This window comes from Phodopus roborovskii, unplaced genomic scaffold, assembly GCF_943737965.1.
Source record: "Phodopus roborovskii unplaced genomic scaffold, PHOROB, whole genome shotgun sequence".
Classification (NCBI taxonomy): domain Eukaryota; kingdom Metazoa; phylum Chordata; class Mammalia; order Rodentia; family Cricetidae; genus Phodopus; species Phodopus roborovskii.
In genome coordinates this window covers 36,939,379-36,967,258 of record NW_026125281.1, presented here as the reverse complement: position 1 = coordinate 36,967,258, position 27,880 = coordinate 36,939,379, and the positions used below count along the sequence as shown (strand labels likewise).

Below are 27,880 nucleotides of genomic sequence, written 5' to 3'. Positions count from 1 at the left end.
GGCTAGTGTTTTTGTGACAGATAAAAGCTCTGACCTGCCCAATGGGTTAATCCATTTTTTGATTCAAATGCTAGATTTTTGGAAAGTTTAGTATATAGCAGGTAGAGCTTAGCTGGGAGGAGGGGACTTCCCAGGGTGTGCCTTTGTGGGGTGGCCCTCGGCCCTTCAGGGGGTGTGTGCCTTTGTGGGGTGGCCCTCGGCCCTTCAGCTTCTCTTTCCTGTACCCTGGCTGGCATGGTGAATGATTTTCCTTTGCCATGCTTTCCTCGTGATGAACACGCTCCAGAAATGTGGGGCCTGCCTGTGAACTGAAACCTGTGGAACTGTGAAATAAGTCTCCCCAATAAATCCTTCCTCAAGTATTGTTTCACAGCAACAGAACGCTGACTTATGTAGAAAGGAAAATAAGCTCCCGTGGTCCAGAATGGGACTCTTGCATATGGAATTGATAATCTGATTATTTCAGTAAACTTGAAGGGAAGTTTGTGTAAGAAGTTATAGGTAGGATTTGATGCACATGGGGAAAGTTTTCTCTACAATGCTGAAGTGCTTTGGGATGATTCAAAATTAATAAACTATCACATAGGCTAAGCACAGACTCCATTTTAGACATGGTATGAGGCAGTGTGTGTTTGTAGCAAGTGGCCCTGAGCTACCCCCGCTTCCCACAGGGTTATCCTTATCCTCAGCACTGTTCATCCTGTTTTGTACATTTTAGGTATTTTATGGAAGTTTGTAATGGTGTCTACAGAAGATGGCTACGCATTCATTTATGGTTTTCTGTGATGTGTGCCCTTTTGCAGGCAAAGGGGGGAGGTTACGAAAGTGAAGATGCCTACCAAAATGCAGAACTTGTTTTTCTGGATATTCACAATATTCACGTTATGAGAGAATCATTACGAAAGCTGAAGGAGATTGTGTACCCCAGCATTGAGGAGACTCACTGGCTGTCTAATTTGGAATCTACACACTGGCTAGAACACATTAAGGTGTGTATTTGCTAACCCTTGTCAAAGCCTCGTAACGGATCAGCGGGAAGCTGCTGCTGAGCCGTGGAGCCGGTGGCTCTGTGCACACTCGGGTCTGAGAGGGTGGCATCGCGTGCGTGCTGTGCGCGTTTCTGCTGCTTCGTTTTCCTCTTCCTTCTGAATTCTGCCCATGCTCAAGGGAGCGTGTCTTCACTTCTGACGGTCTTAGGTTCTCAACCCCTACCGACTTAATATGCCTCTCTTCATTCACTTGATTTTGAGACACGTTCTCACTCTAAAGTCCGAGCACCATCCACTCGGGATTCTTACACGCATGAGCCTTGGCACCTGCCTCCTTTTTATTGATTATTGATGCTTCTTGCCGTGTGACTGAGGTAGTTATGTCTAACAGAACTATACTAGTTTCTTTTGAGAAGTTTAACTTTTTTTTATTAGACTTTCTTTACGCCTTGTTTTCCAGCTCATTCTTGCAGGGGCTCTTAGGATTGCTGACAAGGTAGAGTCAGGAAGGACATCTGTAGTGGTGCACTGCAGTGATGGCTGGGACCGCACAGCTCAACTCACTTCGCTGGCCATGCTCATGCTGGACGGGTACTACCGAACCATTCGAGGGTTTGAAGTCCTCGTGGAGAAAGAGTGGCTGAGCTTTGGACATCGATTCCAACTAGTGAGTAAAGAACCTTCATTTTAGCATGTGCTCACGGTTGTGTGCAGGCCAGGGGTTGTTGATTTTCTTCCTCAGTTGCTGTCTACTATTTAGAGACATGGTCCTTCACTGGACCCAGAGTTCACAGATGTGGGGTAGGTGCTAGCCAGCAAAACCGAGTTCTGCCATTTCTGCATGTCCTTGCTGGGACTATAGGCATACACATTATGCCTAACTTTTACTTATGTGTTGGGACCAAACTCGGGTCTTGGTGTTTTTGTTTTGAGCCATCCAGCACATTCACTTTTAATTTTTCACAAACATCTTGTGCAAGAGAGAAAATTGCCCATTTGTCCTGCAGAGTGGTCACAAGAGCACTGCATTTGGTAAAGTGTTAGTACATTCTTAATATACTGCAGTGTGAGCCCAGCGTGGGGCCATCTGTTGGGCATGTAACCTTGTCTCTTCTGTGATCTCTACCTAGAAACTCAGCTGTAACTAACGCCCGTGGAGCTGTCCCTGCAAACGGAGCATAAAGTATTGCTGGCTTCCCTTTGGCCTTCTATGACAAGGACAGTGGCTCAGTTATATATGATATTGCTAATGTAGATCAGAGTCTAAAGAATTAGGAACTAAAACCAGAGTGGAAAAATCTGGGGTTTCCCTGGCTAAGAACACTTGCTCCTGTACAGGATTTGAGCTTGTTTCCCAGGGCCTAGAGTAGGTAGCTTCCAAGCGCTTATAATTAGAGCTAGAGGATCGGAGGCTAACCCTTGCTGTCAGGCACTCACACACATAAAAATAAAATTTTAACTAAAGTTGAATTCTTTTGGACTAAACTCTACCTCCCTGGCTATGCTTTCCATAAATTTGGAAAGCAGTACTGATTCTCTTATTGAAATTACAAAATTTTGAGCCCTGTATTATTCAAAGTTTATTGTTTATTTAGAGCGTATGGTTAAACCTAGGGCTGTATACAGCCTAGAGAAGCATGGGATCTTGAGAAGTTTCCAAGGCTGACCCCTAAATTCACTTCACAGTTCCACTTGTTATCATTTAGCCTTGGCGTCTGAGCATCTGGAGTTTTCTGTCTGTATCACTGAGACTAGGACTGGGGTTTTTTTTTTTTTTTTTTTTTTTTTTTTGTTTGTTTGTTTTTTAATACTGGATTTCAAAATTAGGAGGTAGAATATGTTGTTAGTTGGATTAAAATGTGTATCTGTGAATCCAAAGTATATACCTAAAACAGCTAAGGTGTACCTACAAAATTAGTGTTTAGATCCATGTCCAGAAACAAGCCTAGCCCCTACTTGAGGCCACCAGCCCCACTTAGACTCCCTGCTGGGATTTCTTTGTGGAAATGAAAAGAGGCTCCCTGTTGTTGCACACTTCCTTTGGAGACAAATGAAAAGCACTCCTTGTTATTGTTCATGTATCTGATCTAGCTCTCCCTCCACGTCCCCATAAGCTTCAGCTCTTCGGGTGAACACCCTTGAACTTCCTTTTTAACCCACTCCACTTGTCCACTAGTGTTAGTTATGGCTCTCTGCAAGTGGTGCCCATAGCTTATCTCAGTCTTAGTGAAGTGGGAGGTCTTGTGTTGGCTTCCTAGTACTGTACTTTGGACTCACGGCGTTCTTCAGTGGGATGTTAAATGGCTTCTGTTCGGCACTGACTGGAATCAGTGGAGACTGGGGTCCTCTTCCCAGGAAGGAGGAGATAGATGTCTGGGTTAAGAATGGGGAATGACTAAGTCAGGAATCAGGAGTCTAGTGGAGGGAGAAGCGAGAACATCAGAGGCCTGGAAGGTTCTGCATAGCTGCTCTTTCATGTTAGTCTTTAAAGGGTTTTCTAGCAGGGTTCATAGGTAACTTTAAAGGAACTAACACGAAAATGGTTGGGTCTTTTGAACATCAACAGTCAAGCAAAACTAGGCGTCTGGGGCATCTCAGTGTCTCACACTTTCCCATTTTTCTCTAGACGATGTACTGAACAGAAAACACTCCTTTAAAAAAAAAAAAAAAAAAAAAAAGAAATTCTCCCTTAAGTGTCATGTTGGGCAGTGGTGGCACACACTTTTAATCCCAGCACTCAAAGGCAGAAGCAGTTGGATCTCTATGAGCTTGAGGCCAGCTTGATCTAGAGTGAGTTCCATGACAGCTAGGACTGTTTCACAGAGAAACCCTGTTTTTACCCCCCTCCCCAAAAGAAAGTGTCATGTGTTTCAAAACCGGAAACTCCTTGCTTGCTTGCTCTGGCTACTCAGTCCCCTTTTTCTGGTTGTACCATTAAATGGGCTCCTTTTCCTTCATTTCCTTTTATAATAAAGACCACCCAGTCAAGAAGGCATGCTAGTGACAATCTGTTGAAGTTTATGAGGAAAAATCCTATGTAGTCTTTTAGGAGCCTTTTTGGAGAATTATGGTTGTTTTGAAATCTGTTTAAATGAAGCAAATAGCAATGTTTGTAGAATCCAGGAAAAAAACAAAAAAAAAAAAAAAAAAAGTTTTTTTGTCTTGTCCCTCCTAAATTCCTTTAGTGTCCTACACTTTTTATAATTTTTGGTAAGATTACATATTGATTATGCAGAACACATTAGCTCACACTTATACAAGACCTCCTGATGTATTGTTTCACTCTACTATATCAGGCATATGCATATGGTTTTATCAGAAAAGTGGATAAGGCAAAAGTTTACTAAAACTCTGATCTTCAAATTAGCAACAAATAGTGTCCATGGTATTTTATATTAAGGAAAACAAACTGTACAGTTTTGAAAAACACTCATCAAATAGTCAAGTCTTATGAGAGCCATGGTTAACATTAAAATGTTACTCCCTTCCATTCTGATATTGGCATAGGATATTAGCAAATCACACATGTACCCTTTCCATTTTGTCACAAGATTAAAATATTTATACATAGGTAAGACTTGTTAATTTTTCCTGCTTTGCCAATGATACTCTCTGAGAAAACTCGATTTCTTCCTTCAGTTTTGAGCATCTGGCAGGATAGAATACATACCATCTCCTGTGGCCCATCAGCACTGCCCAGCTTAACCAAAAACATCTTAGCATTATGAGTGCTTTTTTACGTTGAAGTTTGCCACATACGTTTTATGACCCACTCTTTGAATGAATCCCTGCTGTGGGATTTTCACGTGCATGGTTGGGGACCCATTTGTGTGAAAAACAGATCCAAGTACTTCTGAAAGTTCTTGAGATCTGTGCTAATGTAGCAATCTTCCGAGGCGGTGCCCTTTGTCCCTGTGACCTTTCATAACATATCTCTTGCCATAGGAAGTAAAATCTCTACAACAAAAATCTGGGCTCTAAGGACTGTCTCTCTCTGTTTTAGAATCTGGGTTTCATTTATTAAAGTAGCAATGTGGTAGTTTTGAAGATACTAAAAATACTGGCCAAATTATACTTCTAGAAAATAAGATTCTGCTAAGTAAAATCTCATACATGTGACATTTCATCCTTTGCTTCAGAGAGTTGGCCATGGGGATAAGAACCATGCAGATGCAGACAGATCACCTGTGTTTCTTCAGTTTATTGACTGTGTCTGGCAGATGACAAGACAGGTAACACATTATCCTAATACCCTTCTCACACACCTCCTCTGAGCTCAGAGGAGGGAAAGTTGATCACTGTTTGGCTTATGATTCTTGGGTAGAATTCCCAGTGATAACAGCTGTTGTTACTGTTGGGTATTAAAACTTGTTGTTTAGGTAAATATGAATGAAGAGTTGGATACTAGTAGCATCTCAACCATGTTTGCTAAGGAAGAGGAAGAAACAAGCTACATTGATTCCAGCCAAAACCAGACACTATTTTGAGTCCTTTTTGCTGTTTTAAATTAAGAAGCGTTGTGACAGAAAGTGTAAGGCAGGAATCACTTGGCCCCTACTCAGTGTGGAGCTTTTAGAACCCTGCAACAGCAGCCTTGAGGCAGTTTTTGTTTGAAGTAGTTGGATAAACTGACTCAGTTTAGAAAGGTACAGAAGGTAACACTTGGTTCATGGCAGGAAGTCGAGCTGCAGGGTCTTGAATGTGGTTTCAGGAATAGGGTTAAGCCTGGAGGCATAGTTCTTGTCACTGAAGACATACCAGTAAGATAAATAAGGCAACAATCTGACCCAACTATCAGCTCTCTGCTTGGTAGGCTCCACCAAGGTCACTAGATGTAAGCTGGGAGCTGGGACTGACTAGGGTACTTTTTGGGTAGGATGGGGAGACATTTTTTAGAAAGACAAAATAATTCAAATTAAGAAGGGGGGAAAAAACCCAGAAGTTGAGAGTATCTTATCGGTGCTTTAACTAGTTATCTAAACAAGTATGAGCAGTAAACTACATGCCTTCATAGATTTTTAGTGAGGTTGGTAGGCACTTTTTCTAAAATACCAAGACAGAATTTTCCAGGTTGTTGTGGAATTTTTCACAAACTGTTCAAGATTTACAAATAAGTTTCTGAATGATTTTGTAATACTAATGGGATGAATTAAGCCTTTTACACCTTTTGGTGGTATGTAATTTAATTTTTTCTTTGATGGTCCTCCAAAACTGGATTGTATAAAAGTAAGACACCCACTGAGGTTTGGATAGGAGTTAATTCTGTGTTGGACTGATGCTGCCGGTTGTGAATTCCAAGGACCTGTTCCTCAACAAGATAAATAGGTTGACTTGTAAGTTGTCTGCATAGCTGTACAGATACTTACTTCTGTGTATATAGTGATGGCATCTGCCGATCACATTTGTTAGTTTTAGTTCTTAGAAATAAGACATGTTGAAAACTAAACATGGAAGATCAGACTCATCAGAACTGCTCCAAATCGTAATTCAGTGGCTGGCAATTACAGGGTCAAGGTATCTGCTACATGAGAGACTCTACCTTGCAAAGGAAAACAGATAAATGCCACAATGGCTTAGGTAGTTTCAAATCTGTCTAAATACTATTACAAAGGACCTATCATGTCAGGGATAATTATGCTTGAAAAATGTCTCAAATTTTTGCTCAATTTGCAGTTCCCTACTGCATTTGAATTCAATGAATATTTCCTCATTACCATCCTGGACCACTTATACAGCTGTTTATTTGGAACATTCCTCTGTAACAGTGAACAGCAGAGGACCAAAGAGGTAAAGTAGACTCTGGCTCTCACTCTGGCATGTATTTGGTTTTCTTATATCTCTACCCGAGAAGTGGGGACGAGGGAATCAATCATACCTATAATTCCAGATGATAAGGATTACAAATCTGAGGCCAGCCTTTTAAAACAAATCCCATCTTAAAAGAAATCTGAAGAAAAGAGGATGCTGGAGATGTAGAGTTCAGTGATAGACTGCTTGCCTAGCTCTGAAGTGCTGGCTGGGTTCAATCCTGCTACAACAAAAACAAACCACTCTGTACAGTATCACTGTTGGTGGTATTGGTAGTGCCTTCCATGCACATCAACTTTTATTCTGAAAACTTTCAGAAAATAGGGTATTCTGCAAGAGTACTCACACTGAAAAGCCTTGCTACCAGGCTCAGATGGTAGACTCACTAATATGCAAGTTCATTTTTATTTCTGTAAAGCAGGCAAGTAGTATTTACTGTTATGAAAATCAAGTGCTTCTGTACCTTGCAGGTATTGTCTTTTAGTGAACATATTTCTTCTGTGCATGGCAGGCTTTCCGTATGTTATGCGATACTAGATAATCACCAACAGCATACAGCAGTGCTCTGATTACTGTCTTTTGAGAAACTCCCTTAAGTCTTAGCTGTAAACCCTCTTTTGAAGTGATAATTAATGGTGTAGCCACAGAATCCGGACCATCTCACCAGTCACCTACCCTGTTTATCCACATTCTCTCAGGTTTGGGCAGATACTAACCTGGTTTCTCTATGGATGGGCCTCTTGTGAACATTTCATTTAAATGGAATCTCTCACTGTCATTCACCATGTGATCTTTGTATTTGGCTCCTTACGTTATCTTTTCAACATTTATGTCATAGCACTTTTTCTTCATGGTCAAATAATCTTCCTTTGTGTGTATCCATCAATTGATGGTGCTTTGGGTTCTTCATTTTGGCTGTTGTGAATAGTATTCCTTCAAACACATGGAGCACTTTTAGTTTTTGTTTGTGGGCACGTACTTGTGCATGGGAGACCAGAGAGGGTGGCGAATGCCCAATGTGGATAAAATTTGACCCTATCTCTAGCACTGAGGCACTTAATGTAGCAGTATTTTTCAGTCTGCAAATAGAACTGTTGGGCATCTCTGTTTAACTGTGCTCATTTCCATTGAAGGAGGTCTATAGCCAGTTACTTTCCTCTATTGTAGCTTTTAATAATCACACTACACAAATTTCACCTAAGGTTTTAAAGTGCTGATGTTGTAGGGAATCTTTACCTATTTTTCCCTCTTGCAGAATCTTCCTAAGAGGACAGTATCATTGTGGTCCTACATGAACAGCCAGCTGGAAGATTTCACTAATCCACTCTATGGAAGCTACTCCAATCATGTCCTTTACCCAGTAGCCAGTATGCGCCATCTTGAACTCTGGGTAGGATATTACATAAGGTGGAACCCCCGGATGAAACCACAGGTACAGATCTACAATACACAGTGTGACTCTACTAGGTCTGTCCCAGTCAGAAACTTCCCAGTCTGCCCATTAGTGATTATAATCCCCAGTCACAGAAGCACTGCCTAAGACAGACAGGAGACTTTTGGGTCCCAAGTGCACACATCCTGAAGAAAATGACTATAAAAGCCTAAAAGCTGCAGGTCCACAGTTCTGAAGAGTTTTAGCTAGATGATGCATCTGTAAAGTAGCATCTTCCAGAAACACCTAGCCATTGAGACAATGATGACAATTAAACCTGAGTCTAATTCCACTGAGGAACCAGGGTTTGGGGCTGTCAAATTGGTAAAATAGCCAAGCTGATGGAATAGTGAAAATCTTGAGCTTGGCTAGGATTCCTGTTGCAGTGATTTTGCTTGCTCTTGCAGGAACCCATCCACAACAGATACAAAGAACTTCTTGCCAAAAGAGCAGAGCTTCAGAGAAAAGTAGAGGAACTTCAGAGAGAAATTTCCAACCGCTCAACCTCCTCTTCAGAGAGAGCCAGCTCTCCTGCACAGTGTGTGACTCCTGTTCAAACTGTTGTATGAAGGGACTGTTAGGTCAGGGGCCTCGCTGCCAGGAACTCAACATTACAGCACCTTACGGGTAGAAAGCCTTCCGTGTTTTAAATCCATCTATGGGAGAAACCCTCAGATGCTCTATTTATTTCAAGTCTCTCTTAGATGAGTTTAGAGACGTCTGGTGCAGGTGGCAATGGAAGTCATTTCATTTGTAATTAAAGAATGACACTAATCTTAAGTCACCCAAATACTAAAGTACTGGAGTCCTATTTCCACAGTGGGGACGAGTTTTTAATTTAAAAATGTCTTAGAAACTGAGCACCTGGGAATCTCTAGGTGCGAGAAGGCCAGAGCGGCTGTTCACACCAGAGCACACATTCCATCAGATCAGTTACTCCTTTCTCAATTCTCCATTTTTTTGTGTATTTAATATAGTAAAAAGTATTGTCTTGAGATTATTATGGCATATCAATAGTTCAAAGTTGCTGCTGACCTTGTAACTAGGGTATTTTCAACAGCAGTTAGGGAATGGTTATGCCTTAGATATGTGCTATGGTGGGGGAGGGGGGGAGATGAAGGGACAAAGCAGTAGCGTCGTCCAGGAATTCAAAGAACATTCCATACCCTTCAGACTAATTCACAATTTATATGTTGATCACTAACATCACGTAAGACATTTTAGAAACTATTACTCTATGTAAATGCTAATTGGCATTAAGAAATGTCTGACTTTAGTGCTATGTTTAAATTTCACGTGCACAGTTTACCAAAGAACACTCTGCATATAAAGAATTACAATCTGAGTGCCAGCAAGTACAGCCTTGTTCCCCTACTCACCTGAATTGGGTGCTGGTGTGAACAACTGACCTCCTGGTATCTAATTTACTCTGTATAAGAGCCATATGTAATGTACTGTAACAAAGGAGCTTATTGGTCTTTTAATTAAATGACTTCAAACTTTGTCCTCGTCCACAGTTGTCTAAAGTATTTACCCCAACCCCACTCCCAAAATGGTATCTAGAAATGTCCAATTTGAACCCACCTGTCCTTAACACCTAAATCAAACTATAAAAGTAAACCTAATCTCAGTCACTAGTTCATTATGGTCTGAACTGTCATTCTATTATTGAAGCTGTAATTAGTGCATCACTCACGTATGCAAACATCTCCCTCTTTTATTAATCTGGCCTTCACACTTGCCAGGCAAGTGCTCACTACTGCTGTATCCCCAGCATGCCCAGTGTTAACGAAGTTGACACCAACTGATTTGATATAAAATTAGTTATAAGAAAATATTTGTTACTAACAAACACTATTCGAAATAAGGTTTCTATAGTAGTTCACGCTTTCATTATTGAAACTTTTATCACCTTGATATGGCACCAAGGGATGCAGGTGGAACCCAGATATTAAAGCTGATTGTACAATTACTCAAAAGTCCGTCATGTTTCCCTTCAAAACTGACCTTCAAGAAATCTTGAGTGTGGAGTGTACACACTAAAAGCACTTCATGTGGAATCCAACTCCATTCCTGGCACACCTTTCTTACTCAGCATAGGATCCACATTGGCATCTTGTACAGGGTACAAAGGAGTTCTGCTGTGAGTGATCAGCAAACTGGAGCAGGATCCAAACCCAAAGCCCAACAGCTTGGATCCAGCTAGGTAAGACTGAGCATCTTTCAATTACTATTCTAATTAGGAGTTGTAGCCATTACCACTCAAATGACGGTTATACAGTTTAATGTCCTAATATTCAAACAAGAAGTCCGCACAAGTGCGCTTAGTTGAAATGGTGGTTGAGATGTAGTATTTACCATGTCATCACAGCAGTTTCTCACCTTCCTGGGGTCAGGGACTCACTCTTGCCAGTTCACTGTTGCTGCAAACCTGCTTGTCAGAAAATTGCACACACAGGTAAAGATTGTATACAATTTCAGGAGGTTTATCAATCTCAAACCTGTAAGAACCCGGAGAATTTTAACTAGAAAATTACAGCATGACCAGTTCATACCATTAAGTTATAATCCATAACCTCCACCTCAGTTCCTTTAGTATATGGCTGGCATGTTCACCAGCCTGTCTAAATCACTCTGCCAGTCACAATGGGCTTAGGTCTCCAAAAGCAGAATGATAAACATGCACTGAAGACTCAATCAGGATACTAATATACACTCTTCACATTGTATAACAAATAAAGCCTTTGTTAGCTGGCTACTAAGAGAAGTTTATAAAAATTGCTTTATTGATCTCAGTACCAAAATTTATAAAGTCTAACATGTTGGTCTATTAAAAATTATAATTTACATTGACATAATGATAGTTGTGTGTGCTCAATACACACACTACCCTTATTCTGTATGCTGAAAGCATGGGGTTCTCTTAAGAGTCAATATTAAAAACCACTGCTTAACTGGATAACATGATTACAAAGATACTGTCAAAAATTGCAGATGTGTACATTTCATAACATCCCCCCCTTTCTACTAATTCTTTATTCCAAAATTTTATTTACTTCATTAACAAGTGTTTATAGTTTTATGAAGAAGTTGTTAGATATTTCATGGGTAACTTAAAATATTTGGGTCTTTAAGAATGACTTAACGCTGATCAACATCTGGAATACCAAAAAGCAAAACAAAACAAAGTCCTCTTAAATATATATAAATATTTAAATACAGAAACCTTGTGTCAGTAGTTGAAAACAGTACATTTAATGGTCATCTGGAGGGGAAAATAGAGGTCACTTCATGCCTGGGGAAGATTTAAAAACGAGGCTTTTCAAGCACTGACTATGGGGACAACCTCGTTCTGAATTTTCAAACCCAATTTACATATAGTCCTACTTAAAAAACACACAAGTAAAAAACCGGTCATTTGTTTACAAAGTGCAGTATATAAGTATAGCAAATTCAAAGAAACAGTGCAGCGTCTCATGCTATAAAACTGCATTTGCATACAGCTGTGCTGCATAACACAAGAGACTGTGTGATGAAGCTTGGGCCCCTAGACACCTGCTAGTAATGGCAACATTAGCAAGCATGAAACCTGCAAAGTCTACTGTCATTGTCCAGTAAGGTACATGATTTATGGTCTGGCATCAGTAATCCCAACACAGACTACTGCTTTGCAGTGAATTCTGTATGGTTTGCATGTCCTTCAGTAACTGAAGATTTTTCCTGCTTCTCTCTCCAGGTCTCTGTTTGGCAAATTCCTTCTTACTTGTGGTCCTTGTGACTCCGGATGAGCGAATGCTGCTGTTCCCTTCTTCATCAAGAGCCTTTTTGTTATGTTTTAATTCCTTCTTCTGATTATCTATGTTTTGTTTCTCCAGCTAGCCAAATAATCAAGGCAGAGGAAAAATGGAATTCAATAAAAACATTTTCTCTTAGCTCAAGTACTTCAGTTTGTTGACACAGGGTCTTCCTATACAGTCCCCTGCCTCAACCTCCTGAGTGTACCAATAACTTAGCATAATCTTCTAACACTCAAATGATACATTCTAGGTGGTTTCTAAGCACATAAGTCTGCAGAAATCATAAATCAAGTAGTAGTCAGCACTTAAGTATACAAAAACATACATCCTTACTAAATAAAGGTAAAAGATGCACTCATTAAATAAATCTACTCAGTTTCCATCTAGAGAAACATGCCATGTATTTGAGATTACTATGAAACAGAGCCCGAGCAAAGGTGGAGCCCAGTGCCTGGGCCAACAGTATTTGGAGTTTGGGAAGAAATGGGCAAAGCTGAAGTAGGTTTTGGTATAGGCAAACACTGCTTTTTCACACACTTATCATACTAAGTTGACAACTGAAAAACTACAGGTGTATTTTGGTGTATTTTACACAACTGAATTTGGTCAAACTCAACCACTTATATTTATCCAGAAGTTTTTTATTCATAAGGCTAAGGAGATTAAATATATTCAGTAAAAACATGTGAAACCTAAGAAAGAATCAATACTCCTTCAAACACAGACTGTATTAATTAAAACATCCTCAAGAACAGCCTAGACAAGTAAGCATCCCTTAGCCTCATCAGTGAGCACATATGAGGGGGAAAGCTAATCATGACAACAGCAGGAGGGAAGGAGGTACCTGGGCTTGGTATTTTCGGACTTTAGTTATCTGGTTGGCCTTCGCTTCCATTCTTCCCACTAATGCCTCCAATTCACACTCCAAGTTGTCTTTCAGTTCCACAGTTGGTGACTCCTGGATGAGTTTAGCAAGCTGCTGATGATCACTACACAACAATTACACCCTTTAAATCTCAGTACGGGAATTTACCACTCTTTAAAAAAAAAAAAAAAAAAAAAAAAAACCCATTTTGCTTTTTAAACAAAGTGCTGCTTCTTCCAAGGAACCTGAGTTCAGTTCCAGCCACCACCTGTGACCCAACCCCAGGGTCTCTGGTGTCTTCTGACCTCCTTGGGCACCTGGACATGTGATATTTACATAAAAAAGTAAATACAAAATGAAGGTATATGCAAGTATTCTTAATTCCAGACAAGTTTGTGTTCATCCAGGGCTGTAGGGCTTGTAAATGGAGTTCTTAACTGGGCTAAGTAATAACCCAACCAGATATGGAGGAAAATGCCCAGAGATCAATCAGAGAGAACAAGCAAGTCTCAGCCATACCACACCTCATTAGTGTCACAGACAGGAGAACAACTTCCTGTTTCCGCCCAGCTACCTCACTTCCTGTCAGTCTGTGCAGACCTCTATGGTTAGCTAGTGGCAAACTCCAGTTTCTGACCTTCATACAGGCTTTATTTGTACAAGCATGCTATCACCACACAGGTTAACATACGTTTATCTACTTTCTGCTTCCTTCATCAACACTACGTATGAATAAATCCTACAGGGTGACACTGGTTTTCAAATGCTCTCCTAACTTATGAGTTACATTAAGGTTAATCAATATTATTACGCTTTTACATGACATTAGACATCTAACACAATTAGAAAAGGCGGTTTTAGCCATGACATTTACGTTTATTTAACTCCCAGCCAGTGGGTTAGTATAGGAGTTGTTATTACTCAACATCTGCTAACAAAATTAGGAATAATAAATTAAATTCAAGGCAGCTAAAAAATGAGATTTGAGAACCAAATGCAATTTTTAATTCAAAACCTTAATACTTACAAGCTCATTTGTCCAAATTCATCCTGCAGAGTCTGTAAGACATCCGAGAGCTCTTCAGAGACACTGCCGGAGGAAGGTGTCACAGACTTCTTAACCTTGCTGCCTCGTGAACAGGCTTGCTTTGCCAAGGGAACACTGTTAACAACGCGATCATTGCACAAAGCCTTACTGTGGTGCTTCATCAGATGCAAGACATGCTGAACATTGGCTACCACTGCATGGCTGGGACTGGTGGACTAAAGAGAAAAAGTAAGTTAAGCAAGCGACATCCTCTATTTCTGTTTTCTAGTTCTTAATCTGGGCAAAGTAAACCACCTGTGAAGTCTAAGGCACAAATACACTAGAAACAACCCATCCACCCTGTGTCACACACATACCTAGTCCAACATCATATACATTGGGTGTGTTGGTGCACACCTGCAATTCCAGCACTACCAAAAACTGTTCATCCAGTTACAGTGGGGCTCAAGACCTCATCTAAAACCGAGTAGACCAACACCGCCACCAACAAAACACCCACTGCCCAGCTGGTATTAGCACTGTCTTAGCTCCACCCCTGTCATTATTCTACCTATAATCCAGGGGTGTGCTGCTAGAAAGCAGGTCTGTAAGTGTAGAATGCAGCCTACACTTCTGCTTAACCTCTACAGTCTCTTGCCTTAATTATGTGAGCAGATTTTATTTGCAGATAACATTTCTTTGGTAAAGCAACTTTCTTACCCTACCTTAAAGCCTGGTTCAAATACTGTAAAAGCCTGGGAAATTAACTGCTCCACTTTCAGATAGATCACTGGCAATTTTTACATCTGTCTATCACTGTTTATCACAACATATTCTACGTGTCTGCATGTCTTTTACTTACTCACTTGATGGTCTAGGTTCTCAATCTTTCTAATGCTGCAAGCCTTTAACACAATGAAATTACTTGGCTACTACTTAATAATTTTGCTACTATCATGAATCATGATATAAACATCAGTGTTTTTGTAAATGTAAATACCTTGAGGTATGCACCACATTTGAAAAGTAGGAAGCACTAAAGTGTATCTGCTACATCATAACCAGAAAGAATAAAACCTGATAGCTGCCTCAAGCTTGTTTTCAATGGCAAATAGCAATCTCAATAGCTGGCTGGTCTTGTTGAGCTCCATAAGCCATCAGCAGAAAACTTGTTTAAACTGCAGACTTGTGGGAAGAACTTAAGACCAAATATGCTCATTTCTTAAAAATTTCTTTGTGTTTAGTTTGAGTAACTTTAGTTTGTAGCATTGGGAAAAGAATCATACACAAAACCCCAGTGGGTTAATCCTAAGAATGCGAATGGCAATTAGAATCATCACTACTTGGCAGTAACTTAAACACACATACACACATAATGGCCAGTGTGTATACTTTAATATGCAATGAGCAAGTTTTGAAAATTTGTGTTACTTTTATTTTTCTGATTCTTAATGTAATTTTGTGTCAGTTGAGTCTAGTAATGAAAGATTTGGGCTTATAAGTCTTACTTTCCCAGTGACTCATTCTTATTATATATTTAAGCTTGGCTCTATAACAATAAGCAATTTTAAAACGCGTAATTTAAAATCTGTAGAGAGCTCAAATAAGCAATTGTATTTCCTTAAAACTTTTAGAATAGCATTTCATAAGGAATACATAGAAGAACTTCAAACGGAGTTCCCATTGAAAAGCTGAGTACTGTCCTCTGTGATTGAAGGCTTCAGTGAGGGTCACCCATGACAACTTGGGTGAGGAGACTCTGGACAGGACAGAGTGGAGACTGTCAGGCAGAGTAAATGTGTCACTGCCAATGTAAGACCCTATGTAAGGACAGCATGACAGCTCAGCAGGTGAAAGCGCTCTTGCTGTGTAAGTCTGATGGCCCGAGTTCTACCTCCAGGACCCACTGTGGGAAGAGAGCCCCTTCAAGTTGTTCCTTGACCTCCGCATGCAATGGCGTCCCCTCGGTTTTTCACAGCAAAACGTTTTTAATAAATACACAAATCAAACTAGGAATTTGTTTTAAAAAATCACACTTATAGAGGCTTATACAAAGACAAGAGAAAGCTTCTTCCTTGACTTGATCCAAAAGGTTTCCTAGAACCAGATATGGTGGTTCCCAGAATTCCTGAGGCTGAAGCAGAAGGGTTTTGGCTTGTCTCCCCTAAAATGTGTTCTAACGACTGAAACAGGCTGGAGATGGCTCAACAGAGATAAACACTGGATGCTCTTCCAGTGAATTCCAGGTTCAGTTCCCAGCACCTACATGGCAGCAGCTCACTATCATCCGGAACACTAGTTCCAGGGGATCCCACACCCTCTTCTGGCCTCTGGGCATTAAACAGATTGTTTACAGACATATAAGCTAGCAAAACACCCAAACATATAAAAGGAAAAAAAATAGTTTAAACATAAAAATCAATAGCTACAACTCACCTTTCCAGCAACAAAGGGCATATCACCTAGGCACAATCTGTAATGTGGCTGTGCACCAAAATAGTTCCTAGAACCTTTCTAGAAGGAGAAAAAAGAAAGCCATTTTATTTACTCTCTAGCTCCCTGCGGAAATACCAGGTACCTAGCTGTACCGGTCACTTTTTGCTGCTGTGAGCAAATAGCAACAAGGCTTCAAGAAGCTACTTAAGAAGAAGGGACTTAGTTGGCCCACTGTTTGATAAGACACAACTCGTCATGAGAAACCCTTGGCAACCGTAGGCTGGGGTGGGTGGGTATTCATCACACTATACCAACAGTAGAAAGCACAGGTCAAGGACAGGAAGTAGGCCAGGCTCAGAACCTCAGGGCCTGCTTTCTAGAGACTTACTAGGGACCCTTTCACATTCAAACCTAACACTTGTTTATACTGAGACTTATAATATTACTTGGAGGCTAAGGGAGGCAGAGTACTAACAAAACAGATGTCAGAAAGCATTTTAAAAGTCAAAGGTATTTGCACAGCTAAACATTCCTAGTAGTTTTATGTTGTTTTGTAGTTCTCAATGCTTTCGTATAGGCCCTCACTACCAGGGTTAAGTATTCACAAGTAAAATGTATCTTCAGGTTGGAGTATAGAAACTAAGAATGAAAGACTCACTCTCCCAAGGTCCTAAACCCACAAGGGATGAGTGTTGCTTACACGAATTAACCAAAATTGGCACTTAAGGACTGTGACTAGCTCAGTTTTCATACCTTTTCTGGTGGTTTTGGCTTCTTTTTTTTAATTTTTCTAGTGCTGGTTGGAACATATGAAGTTGCCTTATCTTCAAAAATAAGTCTATTTGCTTCAAGACCGGTCTGCAACTAGAAAAAAAATAGCATAGAGTTAGTGGTATAAAGGATAAATGCTACAATTCACATTTGAGGTGCCATAGAAAAGCCTACGTGCAGTGGCAGTCATCCGCCCTGGAAGCAGTGGCATGCTGAACAGTGTGTCTTTAGTCTCATTAATGGGAGCTGCTGAGCTAGAGTTGCTCATGGCTTGCCTGGAAGCACTGTTCTACTAGTGATAGTTACTCTGCAAATTCTACTTCAGGAATGAAATGGAATGCATGTAGCTCTAAGCTGACACTGTGCTACACACAGACAGGCAAAGCACCCATGCATGTAAAATAATCTTGGGGGGGGGGGGACGGAAGCTGCAGTTTTCTCTATTTTTCAACAGCCCCACTCTCCAAAATTCTGTGAAAGTGGTAATTTTGTATCGTTCAAAAATAGTCCAGAGTTTGGTAAAAATTCTATGACTAGGTTCTTCCCCAAAGAGTTTAAAACTTCCAAGTTCCCCAGAAGTCATACCTGAGTTTTAAGAAATAGCACAAGTAATGGATGAAATGCAAGGAATATTGAAAACATCCCTTTGTTATCTCAGGCACTCTTAAGGACAGGGTAGTCCCTGGCAGTGCTCAGAAGTACTGACATACTTGAACATACTAAGTAGTACTTTATACTAGACATAACTCCATAGGATATCCTCGCTCTGGAATACACAGTCAACAAGAGTGAACAGTAACAAATGAACTACTTAAGGGCTACTTTTGATCACTTGTTTGATTTCCCTAGCACTATAAAAGGTTTAGTAAAAATCGGCATATATAATCAATTACTCAAAGTAACACTAGAAGAAAGAGACTAGTATTTCTAGTCCTGCATTGTCCGCTGTGAGAATGCAGGGCATGGGCAGATGCCACAAGCTTAGCTGCAAAGGGTCCACTAGTAACTTGAGATCAGAACCTGCTCCTTGGATTACTATGATAAAAGTTACAAACATTAGCCTCATCTTAAAGAGGGTGGAAAAGAGGCTAGAAAATATCTGAGCAAATAACCATAGACAAAAGTCTCTATCTAGTTAAAATATAAAACAACTTTATCTTACAGAGTCACTTTAAGTAAGACTTCCATGTTGGACGTGTTTTTCCCTCACAAGTATTTATTTTACATGTATGGATTTACAAAACTGCCTGCACTTATGTATGTGCGTGTGCCTGGTGCCCAAGGGTTAGAAGAGAGTCAGATTCTGGGACTGGAGTTGTAGATGGTTGTAACCTACCTACTGCAAGGAAAACCACATGCTCTCATCTCTGTTCCACCGCACAGGTTATAAAAATACTAATCCAGACTTTATAATTTCAAACACCCGAAGAACTGCTCGGGCAAATTTTACTTTGCTCTCTCTTCAGGTCTACATATGGATCTAGTGTGCTCGTGTGTAACGGTTCACCATTAAAACACGTGTTTATCCGTTCATCATTCCACCACTCACCTCTGCTGCCTGCGCCTGCATTCGCTTCCTTTCCTGCTCTTCTTCACGAAGTTTAGACTCTAACTCTTGCATTTTTTTCTAGTAATAAGAATATCAGAGCAGATAATGGTTAAAAGAATCTATCTGTAGAGTTTTAAGGATAGTCAAAATAAGTATGTTAATTCACTTTAGTAATGGTTCTGGCCTTGATAATACCCATGACACTCCTAACAGATCAACTAATAGTAATTAGTGATGTAGATATGATATAAGGAGCCAGAATTATGGGGTGGGGGGGAATTTATGGCCAAAGAACACAGCTTTGTATAAAGGTCAAGATAACAAAGACAAATCTAGATCTTCACTCAGTAGTAATAAATATCTCTCAGGTAAAATTAGTTCAGAAAAAAAATTACATGATGTAAGGTTTAAGTATCAAAACCATTTCACCTTTCATCAAGATTACAAAATGTAAAAATTCCTTTTCAAATTATGTTAAAGACTATGTATAAGACATTTAAATACCCATGTTTATGAAAAAACAGTGACAACTATACAGCACATTACATCGTAAGTAAAAAAGCCATGTTCACTAACTTCCGCAAGAGCCTGCATTGTGGTGAGTTTGTTGTATTCCTGTTCAAGAAGATCCAGCTTTTCCAGCTGGCTCTGGACATGGGTTTGGTCATGCTGCCGCTCTCTTTCCAGGGAAACCTGACAACAGCAGAGTGCAGTGATCAAAGTTGGCAACAGCACACACCCGACTTAACACTCTCTGTAATTTGCCTCTCCTCCTGCTGCATATGGGCAGGAATAGAACACTAACGAAGATCTCGGGGTACCAATCATCTGTGTCTGTCTCATTCTGTATGTGTATGCACAGCACGTCTTTTGATATCAGAGGACATCTCATAAGAGCTGGTTTCCTCTTTTTGCCATGTGGATCCCAGAGATCAAACTTGGGTTTTCAGGCCTTTCCACTAAGCCATCTCACTGGCCTTGGGCTACTATTCTCAGTATAGTGTTTTATCATGTATCTGGTTTTACGTAAGGGCATATATATCCTCATAACCTAGGATAGTAGATTTACTGGACACACAGGCTACATAAATATTTCAGCCAGTCTGGTCCCATTAAATAGTGTCTTAATAACTGTAAGAACTCACATGCATTTATTTCCTTTTGAATGCATGTTCTTTTTTTTTTTCAAACTTAGGGTCTGATTTGGAAAGACAGCCCATATACTTAAGGAATAAGAGTCTCAGGATAAACAAGTCAGAATAAATGGGCAATAGACAAAATGGATTTTTTTTTGGAAAAGCCCAACACTAAGTATCTGAATAAGCCATTGCCACTTCTTCAACTGTCCATGACAGTGGGGAATTATAAAGAGAACTCTGAATAAAATAATCCAAGCAGTAACACATGTAATTAATCACTGGTACATCTTTCCCAGCACTGCTACATAACTAACTGCTTATACATGTAAGTCTTATGTCTCAAACTAGGATCAAAAGTTGACATGGACTAGAAAATAGTATTTCTCTTTTACAACTGCAGATTATATGAAAATGATGTTTAAAAAATATATTGGACACTGATGTTGAATTTCCTCTACAAATGTGCAAGTTCCTTAAGTAGAAAAACTACTGTCGCAAGAAGAGAAAAAAATATGTTTAAAATTTAACAAGTATAGTAGCCGGGCACATACTGAATTTGGTAGAGTGCTTGCCTAGCACCAGAGAAAGCCTTAGGTGCAACCCAGGCATCACAGACACCAAGTGTAGTGGCAAGTGCCTGTCAACTCAGCAATTTGGAGATGGGGTCAGTAAGATGGAAAGGGCCATGTCATCCCTGGGCGACGTAATGAGCCAGCCTAGGCTCAATGAGACTCTGTCTCAATAAGCAAATTATAAGGTTTTTTGTTTTTAACTGCAAGGAATTTTACAAAGAGTAGATTTCAGGGGTACATGTGATTATTTACACATTTGATAATGCAGACTCCAAAACATTAGCACAAGTCTACCTAGTACAGGAATCACACAGAACAGGCCCAATCAAACCACCGTCTACTACACCGAGTGCGCTCAATCCCAGCCTGTGGCTCTAACAGAAGTGCTGTCAGCAAGAAGAGGTCTGCTAATCCTCTGTCAGCACTCTTCACTTCATCTGGAAGGTACCATACCTGCTTTTCTAAGACAGATGTCCTCTCCATTTCTGCATGCTTTATCATATTTCGCATGTATTCCAACTGTTTTTCTAAGAGATTACATTTATTTTCTGCAGCTAACAACTGGGACGCCAGTTCTAAAATGAACACACACAAAAAAGTAGTAATTAGCTAACACAGATGCTCGTCCCAACAGCTTGTATAAACAGGAACTGGACGTACAGTAGTATATACACAGGCTAGAAGTAAGGTTTGTGGTAGAGTGCTTGCTCAGCGTGCCTGAGTACTGGAAAACAGAGCTCTGCCCTCCATCTGCTTCTCATGCTAAGTCAGACATGCCACACTGTCAGCACTATGCATGATGTCGCGTGCCCTCACAATACACCTGATTGTGATGTAATTACGTAATGGCTAAAGACTCACCATCACAACATACCAACATGAAACCTAAAATAATTTCACAGTATTTGGACAGATCCTACTTTCGTTCTTAAACACACCTTGATTGTGTTTTGATTCTTCATTCTTTGAATTCTCTCTCTCTTGTATCTGTTCATCCAATACTTTCTTATATTCAATCGTTTCCCTAGACAACGTTTTCACACTTTCTTCTGCCTGAATCCTTTCCAGTTCCAAGCGTCGAATCTTATCTTGAAGATTCTTAAGAGCAGAAAATATGGCTGAAAAGTATAAATGCATACCTTAAGTTATCGATGCACACAGAGAAGCTCACCAAAAAAATTTCTTCTGATAGACTCTCATTCTGTACTGCAGAATGGTCTCAAAAATCACAGTAATTCTCCTGACTTAGCCTTCCAAGGGACATCATTCTTAGAAAATAAAGCATTGTTTCCCAACTAAAAAGTCAATCCAAGGCATTGTTTCAAATTCTTTAAAAGGTTCTACCAGTTACTCAAGTAAAAACTTTACAAAGAAAAACCACCAGTGAGGGGGAAAAATTACAGAGTTTAACTGTTAAAAAAACAAAACAAAAAAAAACCTTGGCTAATCATACATAAATTGACAACCATCCTGTGGTGCTTTGAATAAGAATGCCCCTACAGGCATTTGAATGCTTTATAACAGGGCATAGCACTACTTATTGGTAGAGGAAGTACATCACTGGGGGTAGGCTGTGAGGTTTCAGAAGCCCTGGCCAGGCTCAGTGTCTCTCTTCCTACCTTCAGATCCAGATATAGAACTCTCAGATACTTCTCCAGCACCATGTCTGCCTGCACGCCACCATACTCCCTGCCATGAGAACAATGAACTAACCCTCTGAAACTGTCAGTGAGACCCAGCTAAATGTTTTCCGGTATGAGCATTTCCCTGGTCATGGGGTCTCTTTACAGCAATAAAGCACTAGCTAAGACACTCCCAAAGTATATTGTTAAATGTTGTCAACCACCTGGATGCTGAAATCAGAGCAGCTATGGCTATCCACAAAAGACCCTAAAAAGGTGTGCAAACATTCCCTCCTGGAAGGTGAGGGAGCCTCATGCACTACTAAGCAGCTCAGCAGGCAGGGGATTGCTCAGTTCAGGGGAGACTCTTCCTTAGTCACCTGTAAGTTGCCCATGTTCATGCGAGGAAGCTCAACAAACTTACTGTTTCATCAAGTTTGTCTGTAATGGAATCATCTCTTTGGTCTACTGTTGGTACCTCTCTGTGGTACCAGATATCTGATCATGTATTCCTAGCAACAGGCATACAACAGATGTCTCAAATCTCGTTGTGTACACACCAAGTGTATAAATACGCCAAAGTCAGAGGTCAGCTTTGGCTTCCACTCCTCAGACAATAGTGTCCGTTCAGGCAATGTCTTTCACAACTGAGGCTCACTGATTTGGCTATGTTGGGTGGACAGTGAGTCCCAGAGGACTAACTATCTGTCTCTGGCACAGGAATAATGTGCCAAGATGCCTGGCTTAAAAAAGTAAGAAGACTGGGATGGTTTTATCTTTTGACACTGTATGCACGTACCTAGTGTTCACTTACTTCCTTTCACACTCCTTCACCACAGGACCTGACACCCAGCACACACACCCCATAATGTCTGTCTTCTTTAGAAAACTGTAATTCAGAGTCTAATCAGTGCTGTCTACATAGTGACTTTGACTTTTGAAAGGCATTTATGTATTTAATGGGCATGGATGTCTTGCCTGTATGTACATGTGTGCTATATGCATGCTCGAGGCCAGAAGAGGGTGTCAGCTGTGAGCGGCCATGTGGGTGCTGTGGGTGCTGGGGACTGAACCCAGTCCTCCTGCAAGAGCAGCTGGTGCTCTTAACTACTGGGCCATCTCTCCAGCCCTGCTTGGAACTTAGGCTCCTGACTGAGTCTAGAAATGACAGACTAGTAATAAATGACTTAAAGTATTTTAGTTTCCATGATTTGGTGGATAATGTTTAGCAGTCAATATGAAAAGCACTATAAATTCACAGAAATAAAGGGGAAAATATATACTGTTCTAATTTCAAAACAACAGAGGTCAAAACCAGGAATTTTAAAGTAACCAGTAACCAAATAACGTTTCCTTTGTCACAGGTGGTTACCTCTGCTGTTGCTTTCTGGGTAGGCAAGTGTGGGCTTATTTGGGGACCGTCGTAGATCACTGTTAAGGAAAGGCTTGTCAGATGGATATAATACATATGGAGATGAAGAATGATGGACCATACTTCCTTTAGACCTTGATGGTTCAGCTAGGATGTTCTGAAAAAGAAAATAATGAAATTACCTTTTGACATATAAGGCCAACAGTCATGACCAAGAAACACTGTTTCTCTAAAAGACAACCTAAAAAAACCCCATTTCACAGTAGAACCCAAACATTACTGTCAAGAGATGCAACATTTTGGGTTAAATAGCCACATTGGAAAAAAAATCCTGCTCACACAAACTCAACACAAATATTTAAGCAGGTCAAATGTTTGTTCAAATCGGAAACAGAATTTGCTGAATTACTACCCACAATCAACAAAATATTTGCCAAATATTTTTAATTTTTAATAATTTATAATGACCAAAAACTCCCTAAAGAAAGCATGTTCATTTCTTAAATAATTTATATTTAGTTAGCAAAAAAGAAAAACAACTATAAAACATTGCAGCTTATCGAATATTCTCATGTAAAACTATTTTTCCACGTATAACATCTGTCAAATTTGGGATTATGTTCTACATAATATAAACTTACCATAGTATACCTCTGGAATTTTGGTAGTAGGTGAGTTTGTAGTACAGTAGGACATTTAGAGTAAGTAGCAGGCATGTTTGTGGTGCACTCATAGATAAGAGGGAAATAATGGAGATGCTAGGAGCTAAGGAAGAAGACGGGATGACTGCCAGCTATTCAGAATTCTCACACATTTAGTTCCCTTTTCAGAACACCACAACAAATTAGGTTTTCACTTTTCTAACGAACTCCATTGCTAAAATATCAGTGTAGTCTGTATAGGTACAAAGGAACGATGATTATTCACAACAATAAACCACTTCTTTGAATAAACAGAACTATCCAAAATACCTACATAAGAAAGATTTGTACTTTTGTGTTACAGTAATACAAACTTCCAGTGGATTTCTAAGAGCAGTTACAAACACACAGTTGCTATAAAAAAAAAAACTACAAGGGAGAGCTTAGGAAAGGTAGGCACAAGTCTCAAAAAGAGCCCTAGGCACATAAGTGCTACCATTTCTCAGCCTTTTGCTTAAGATCAAATGAGAGCTCTATCTGTTGTAACATATAGGCTCAGGAACTAACATTTATCCTTCTAGAAAACAAAACAAAAAACACAAACAAAATGAAAAGGCAACCTGGCATGAGGTTTTGAAGGTAATTTTTAAAATTATAAAGTATGGTCAATAATATTATATAGAATTATGAATTGTCCCGTACCTTGGTCTTAAGAGAACACTGGAACACTGGGTTTTAGTTTCTAGCTAGAAACTGCTAGAATCCCATCATTTAACATTCAAAGTAAGCTAAGAGATTTTACCTTAGAATTCTCCCTCACAGAATTAGCAGAACCAATTAATCAACTAGTTCTAAATAGAAAACACATGAATTAGCTCTTGTCTTCCACAACAGCAGCAAAGATATGACTTGTCTGTCTCGGCTTGCCCCTCTTACCCTGTCAAAGTCTCAGCTCCTACAATTCACCCTCCTGGTTCCTGGTGCCTCTCACTCCCGTCCTCTGCATCTTTCCCAGTGCCTCAGAAGGGCAAAGACCTCTCCCTCAACCCTAGACTGATTTCTGAGTTTTTTAAAAACATAATCTAGCCAGTGGATAAAGGTGCTTGCTGAACGAGCTTAATGGCCCAAGCTAGCTCCCTGGAAGCCACTGAGGTGGAAGGAGGCAATTTCAAAGCTGTCTTCTGACCTCCAGGGGCAAACTGTGGCATGTGCACTGCACACACACTATCTAGCACACTAAAAACTATAAAATCTCTAAGTAAAACAAGCTTCCTTAGAAGCGAGAATCATAGAAATCATTTACCTAAGGACTTAGTGGAGGGAGCAACAATCATTTCCCTTCAATCTCCTAGGTCTCTTCCTCAGAATCTCCCTGGATGCCCCCTCCCTGCTTTTATTAAATGTCAAGAGTTCCCTAAAGCTTGGTTCTCAAGGTTCCTTTCTTGTCTACATTGGTTCTCTTTTTAAAGAAATCTCATCTACTCTCAGGCCTCTTCATTTTTATTTGCCAGAAGCTTTCAAGTTAAAATATGGAATTGATCAGACTCTAAATCTTCAAACTCTCATCACTCATTACCTACTGGGATGTCTTAACAGGCACCTAACATTTAACATGACAGTACCCAAATTCTTGGTTAGTTGTCAAACCTGCTCCTCAGGAAGAGTGCCTAAACAACTGCCACCACCATTCACTAAACTGCTCTGTACAAAACTCTTGTACTGGTCATCTTCATTCACTCATATCTAACCTCTGCAAATCATATTTAGAATCCCTACCACCCCCAGATGTGGCTGCTATTTGTTTGTTTGAATTGCTATGAAATTCTAACTGTTATTCACACTTAAGGTGCTCTCCCAAACAGCTTGTTAGTGATAATGATCCTAAAATGAGTATGTCTGGGGGTGGGGTGGGGGGGTAGAATCCAAGTTAATATTACTAATCAAAACCCTCCTGTGGCTTTCCAAAACAGAGCACACTTCCAAATTCTTCCCACGGTTTATAAAACCTCCACATAATGTAGTTTCAGGCTAACCTTTGTTTCATTTCTTGACACACCTTAATACTGCCTCCCTACCAATAGAAACAACAAAAAAGTAACTGCACAAACACGTGTACTTTCCTACTGAGCAGGCGTTAGGATTTCAGTCCTGTCTACCATAAGGACTAAGGATTCACTACACCCACGTCATGGCCTTGATGGCCTTGGGTAAAGCTCAAGCTCTCCAATTTCTAAGTGTTGAGCACAGAAGAGCCCTCCTTTCCCAAGGATAACCACTGACACAGTCTTACTTTTACCCTTATCCACCAGGTCCGGGAAGGAACTCCCAATGGTTTGCTCCTGCACTCCTGGATCTCCCCTAGACGCCCTGTGCTGAAAACTTGAGACATCTGGCCTGCTTAGCACAAGTCCTAGTAGCCACAGAAAGCCGAAACCGAGCTTCCTAAGCATGGCTGCACTGGCCTCTCGTCATCTGTGGGAAAGTACCTGGTGCTCGGACTTCCCTCCTTACTCAGTTCTCACTGCTCTACCTACCTCTATCTACCTGCTTAACTGCAGAGCAGCGTTCCCACCGAGTGCTAGCAGGGCCGGGGAGAAGCGGGAACGCGTGAGGCGCCGAGAAGCACGTAGAGGCCAGTGCACTCGGTGGCCTGGGACGCCAGGCAGCTGTCACTCAGCAGACCCGCACACCTGCCCACCGGGCCGTTATGCCCACGTGACCGGCCGAGCTTTGTTTCCAGGGGCTGAGAGTGCAGTGGCGGGGTCTGGACACCTGCGGGGCGCCGGCTGCAGGCCAGTGCGTGCGTGCGGGGCGGGGGACGCGGGCGGCGGGGACACAGGGACGCGGGGACACAGGGACGCGGGGACACAGGGACACGGGGACGCGGGGACACGGGGACGCGGGGACACGGGGACACGGGGACGCGGGGACACAGGGACGCGGGGACACAGGGACACGGGGACGCGGGGACACAGGGACGCGGGGACACAGGGACGCGGGGACACAGGGACGCGGGGACACAGGGACGCGGGGACGCGGGGACACAGGGACGCGGGGACACAGGGACGCGGGGGACGCGGGGGACGCGGGCGGCGGGGACACAGGGACGCGGGGGACGCGGGGACACAGGGACGCGGGGGACGCGGGGGACGCGGGGACACAGGGACGCGGGCGGCGGGGACACAGGGACGCGGGGACACAGGGACGCGGGCGGCGGGGACACAGGGACGCGGGGGACGCGGGCAGCGCCAGGTCCGGGGCAGCAGAAAGGACGCAAACCGGAACCCGGGGCCCGGCCCGGCCCTGCCCACCGGAACCCACGCCGACACCGCCGCTCACCGAAAACTGCGACCCCGAAGCCGCCGACACCGAGGCGGTCGCCATCTTCCCGCTGCGCAGCGCGGGCCGCCGCCCTCGAGCTCGCGCTCCGGCCCCGACAGCCGCCCGCCTGGGGCGAGCCGAAGCCGAGCCCCCGATGGAAAGGGCGGGCGCGCCGCGAATCCGCCTGGAGCCTCGGCCTCACACCCCACGGCGCGGGGACGCCGCGCTCCGCGACCGCTGGACAGCAACGCGCCTTGACAGGCGTCGCCACTGGCCAATCAGGGAAGAGGACATCTTCCGGCGGCACGCCAGGGCCCGCCTCTCCTGCCGGTGACGTCACAAGGTAGCGCGCCGCCGAGCCGCCGGACGGCTCTGAGAGAGTTCCGGAAAGGGCTGTGCGCCCTGGAGGAGGGAGCAAAGGCCGCCGGGGCGGGGGACGGGAGGACGGGGAAGCCAGGGCGCAGCTCCAGCGCTCCATCAGGCCCCAGCCACGCTCCAGAGCACGTCCCCCGGCTGCACGCCTCCCGGCCAATGACAAG

General features: G+C 41.9%; 2 protein-coding genes across 2 annotated transcripts in view; one reads left to right on the top strand and one right to left on the bottom strand.

Moving 5' to 3' along the window:
- Positions 1–9,312, top strand: part of Mtmr2 (myotubularin related protein 2) — a 57,137-nt gene extending 47,825 nt beyond the window's left edge. Inside the window, exons 10-15 of the mRNA XM_051199020.1 lie at positions 804–989; positions 1,450–1,656; positions 5,129–5,221; positions 6,663–6,776; positions 8,053–8,229; positions 8,637–9,312. Of these exons, the coding sequence (XP_051054977.1) occupies positions 804–989; positions 1,450–1,656; positions 5,129–5,221; positions 6,663–6,776; positions 8,053–8,229; positions 8,637–8,798 (939 nt within the window). The 3' untranslated portion in view covers positions 8,799–9,312. The remainder of the gene's footprint in view (positions 1–803; positions 990–1,449; positions 1,657–5,128; positions 5,222–6,662; positions 6,777–8,052; positions 8,230–8,636) is intronic.
- A 2,138-nt stretch (positions 9,313–11,450) lies between these two features.
- On the bottom strand, positions 11,451–27,453 carry Cep57 (centrosomal protein 57). The gene is made up of 11 exons (XM_051199006.1): positions 27,360–27,453; positions 23,380–23,536; positions 21,324–21,503; positions 20,839–20,960; positions 19,251–19,367; positions 18,675–18,752; positions 17,108–17,218; positions 16,355–16,432; positions 13,919–14,154; positions 12,871–13,015; positions 11,451–12,104 (listed from the first exon to the last, which is right to left on the bottom strand). Exons 1-11 carry the CDS (start codon positions 27,402–27,404, stop codon positions 11,871–11,873), a joined length of 1,503 nt encoding a protein of 500 aa, XP_051054963.1. The 5' UTR covers positions 27,405–27,453; the 3' UTR covers positions 11,451–11,870.
- Positions 27,454–27,880: the final 427 nt, after the last annotated feature.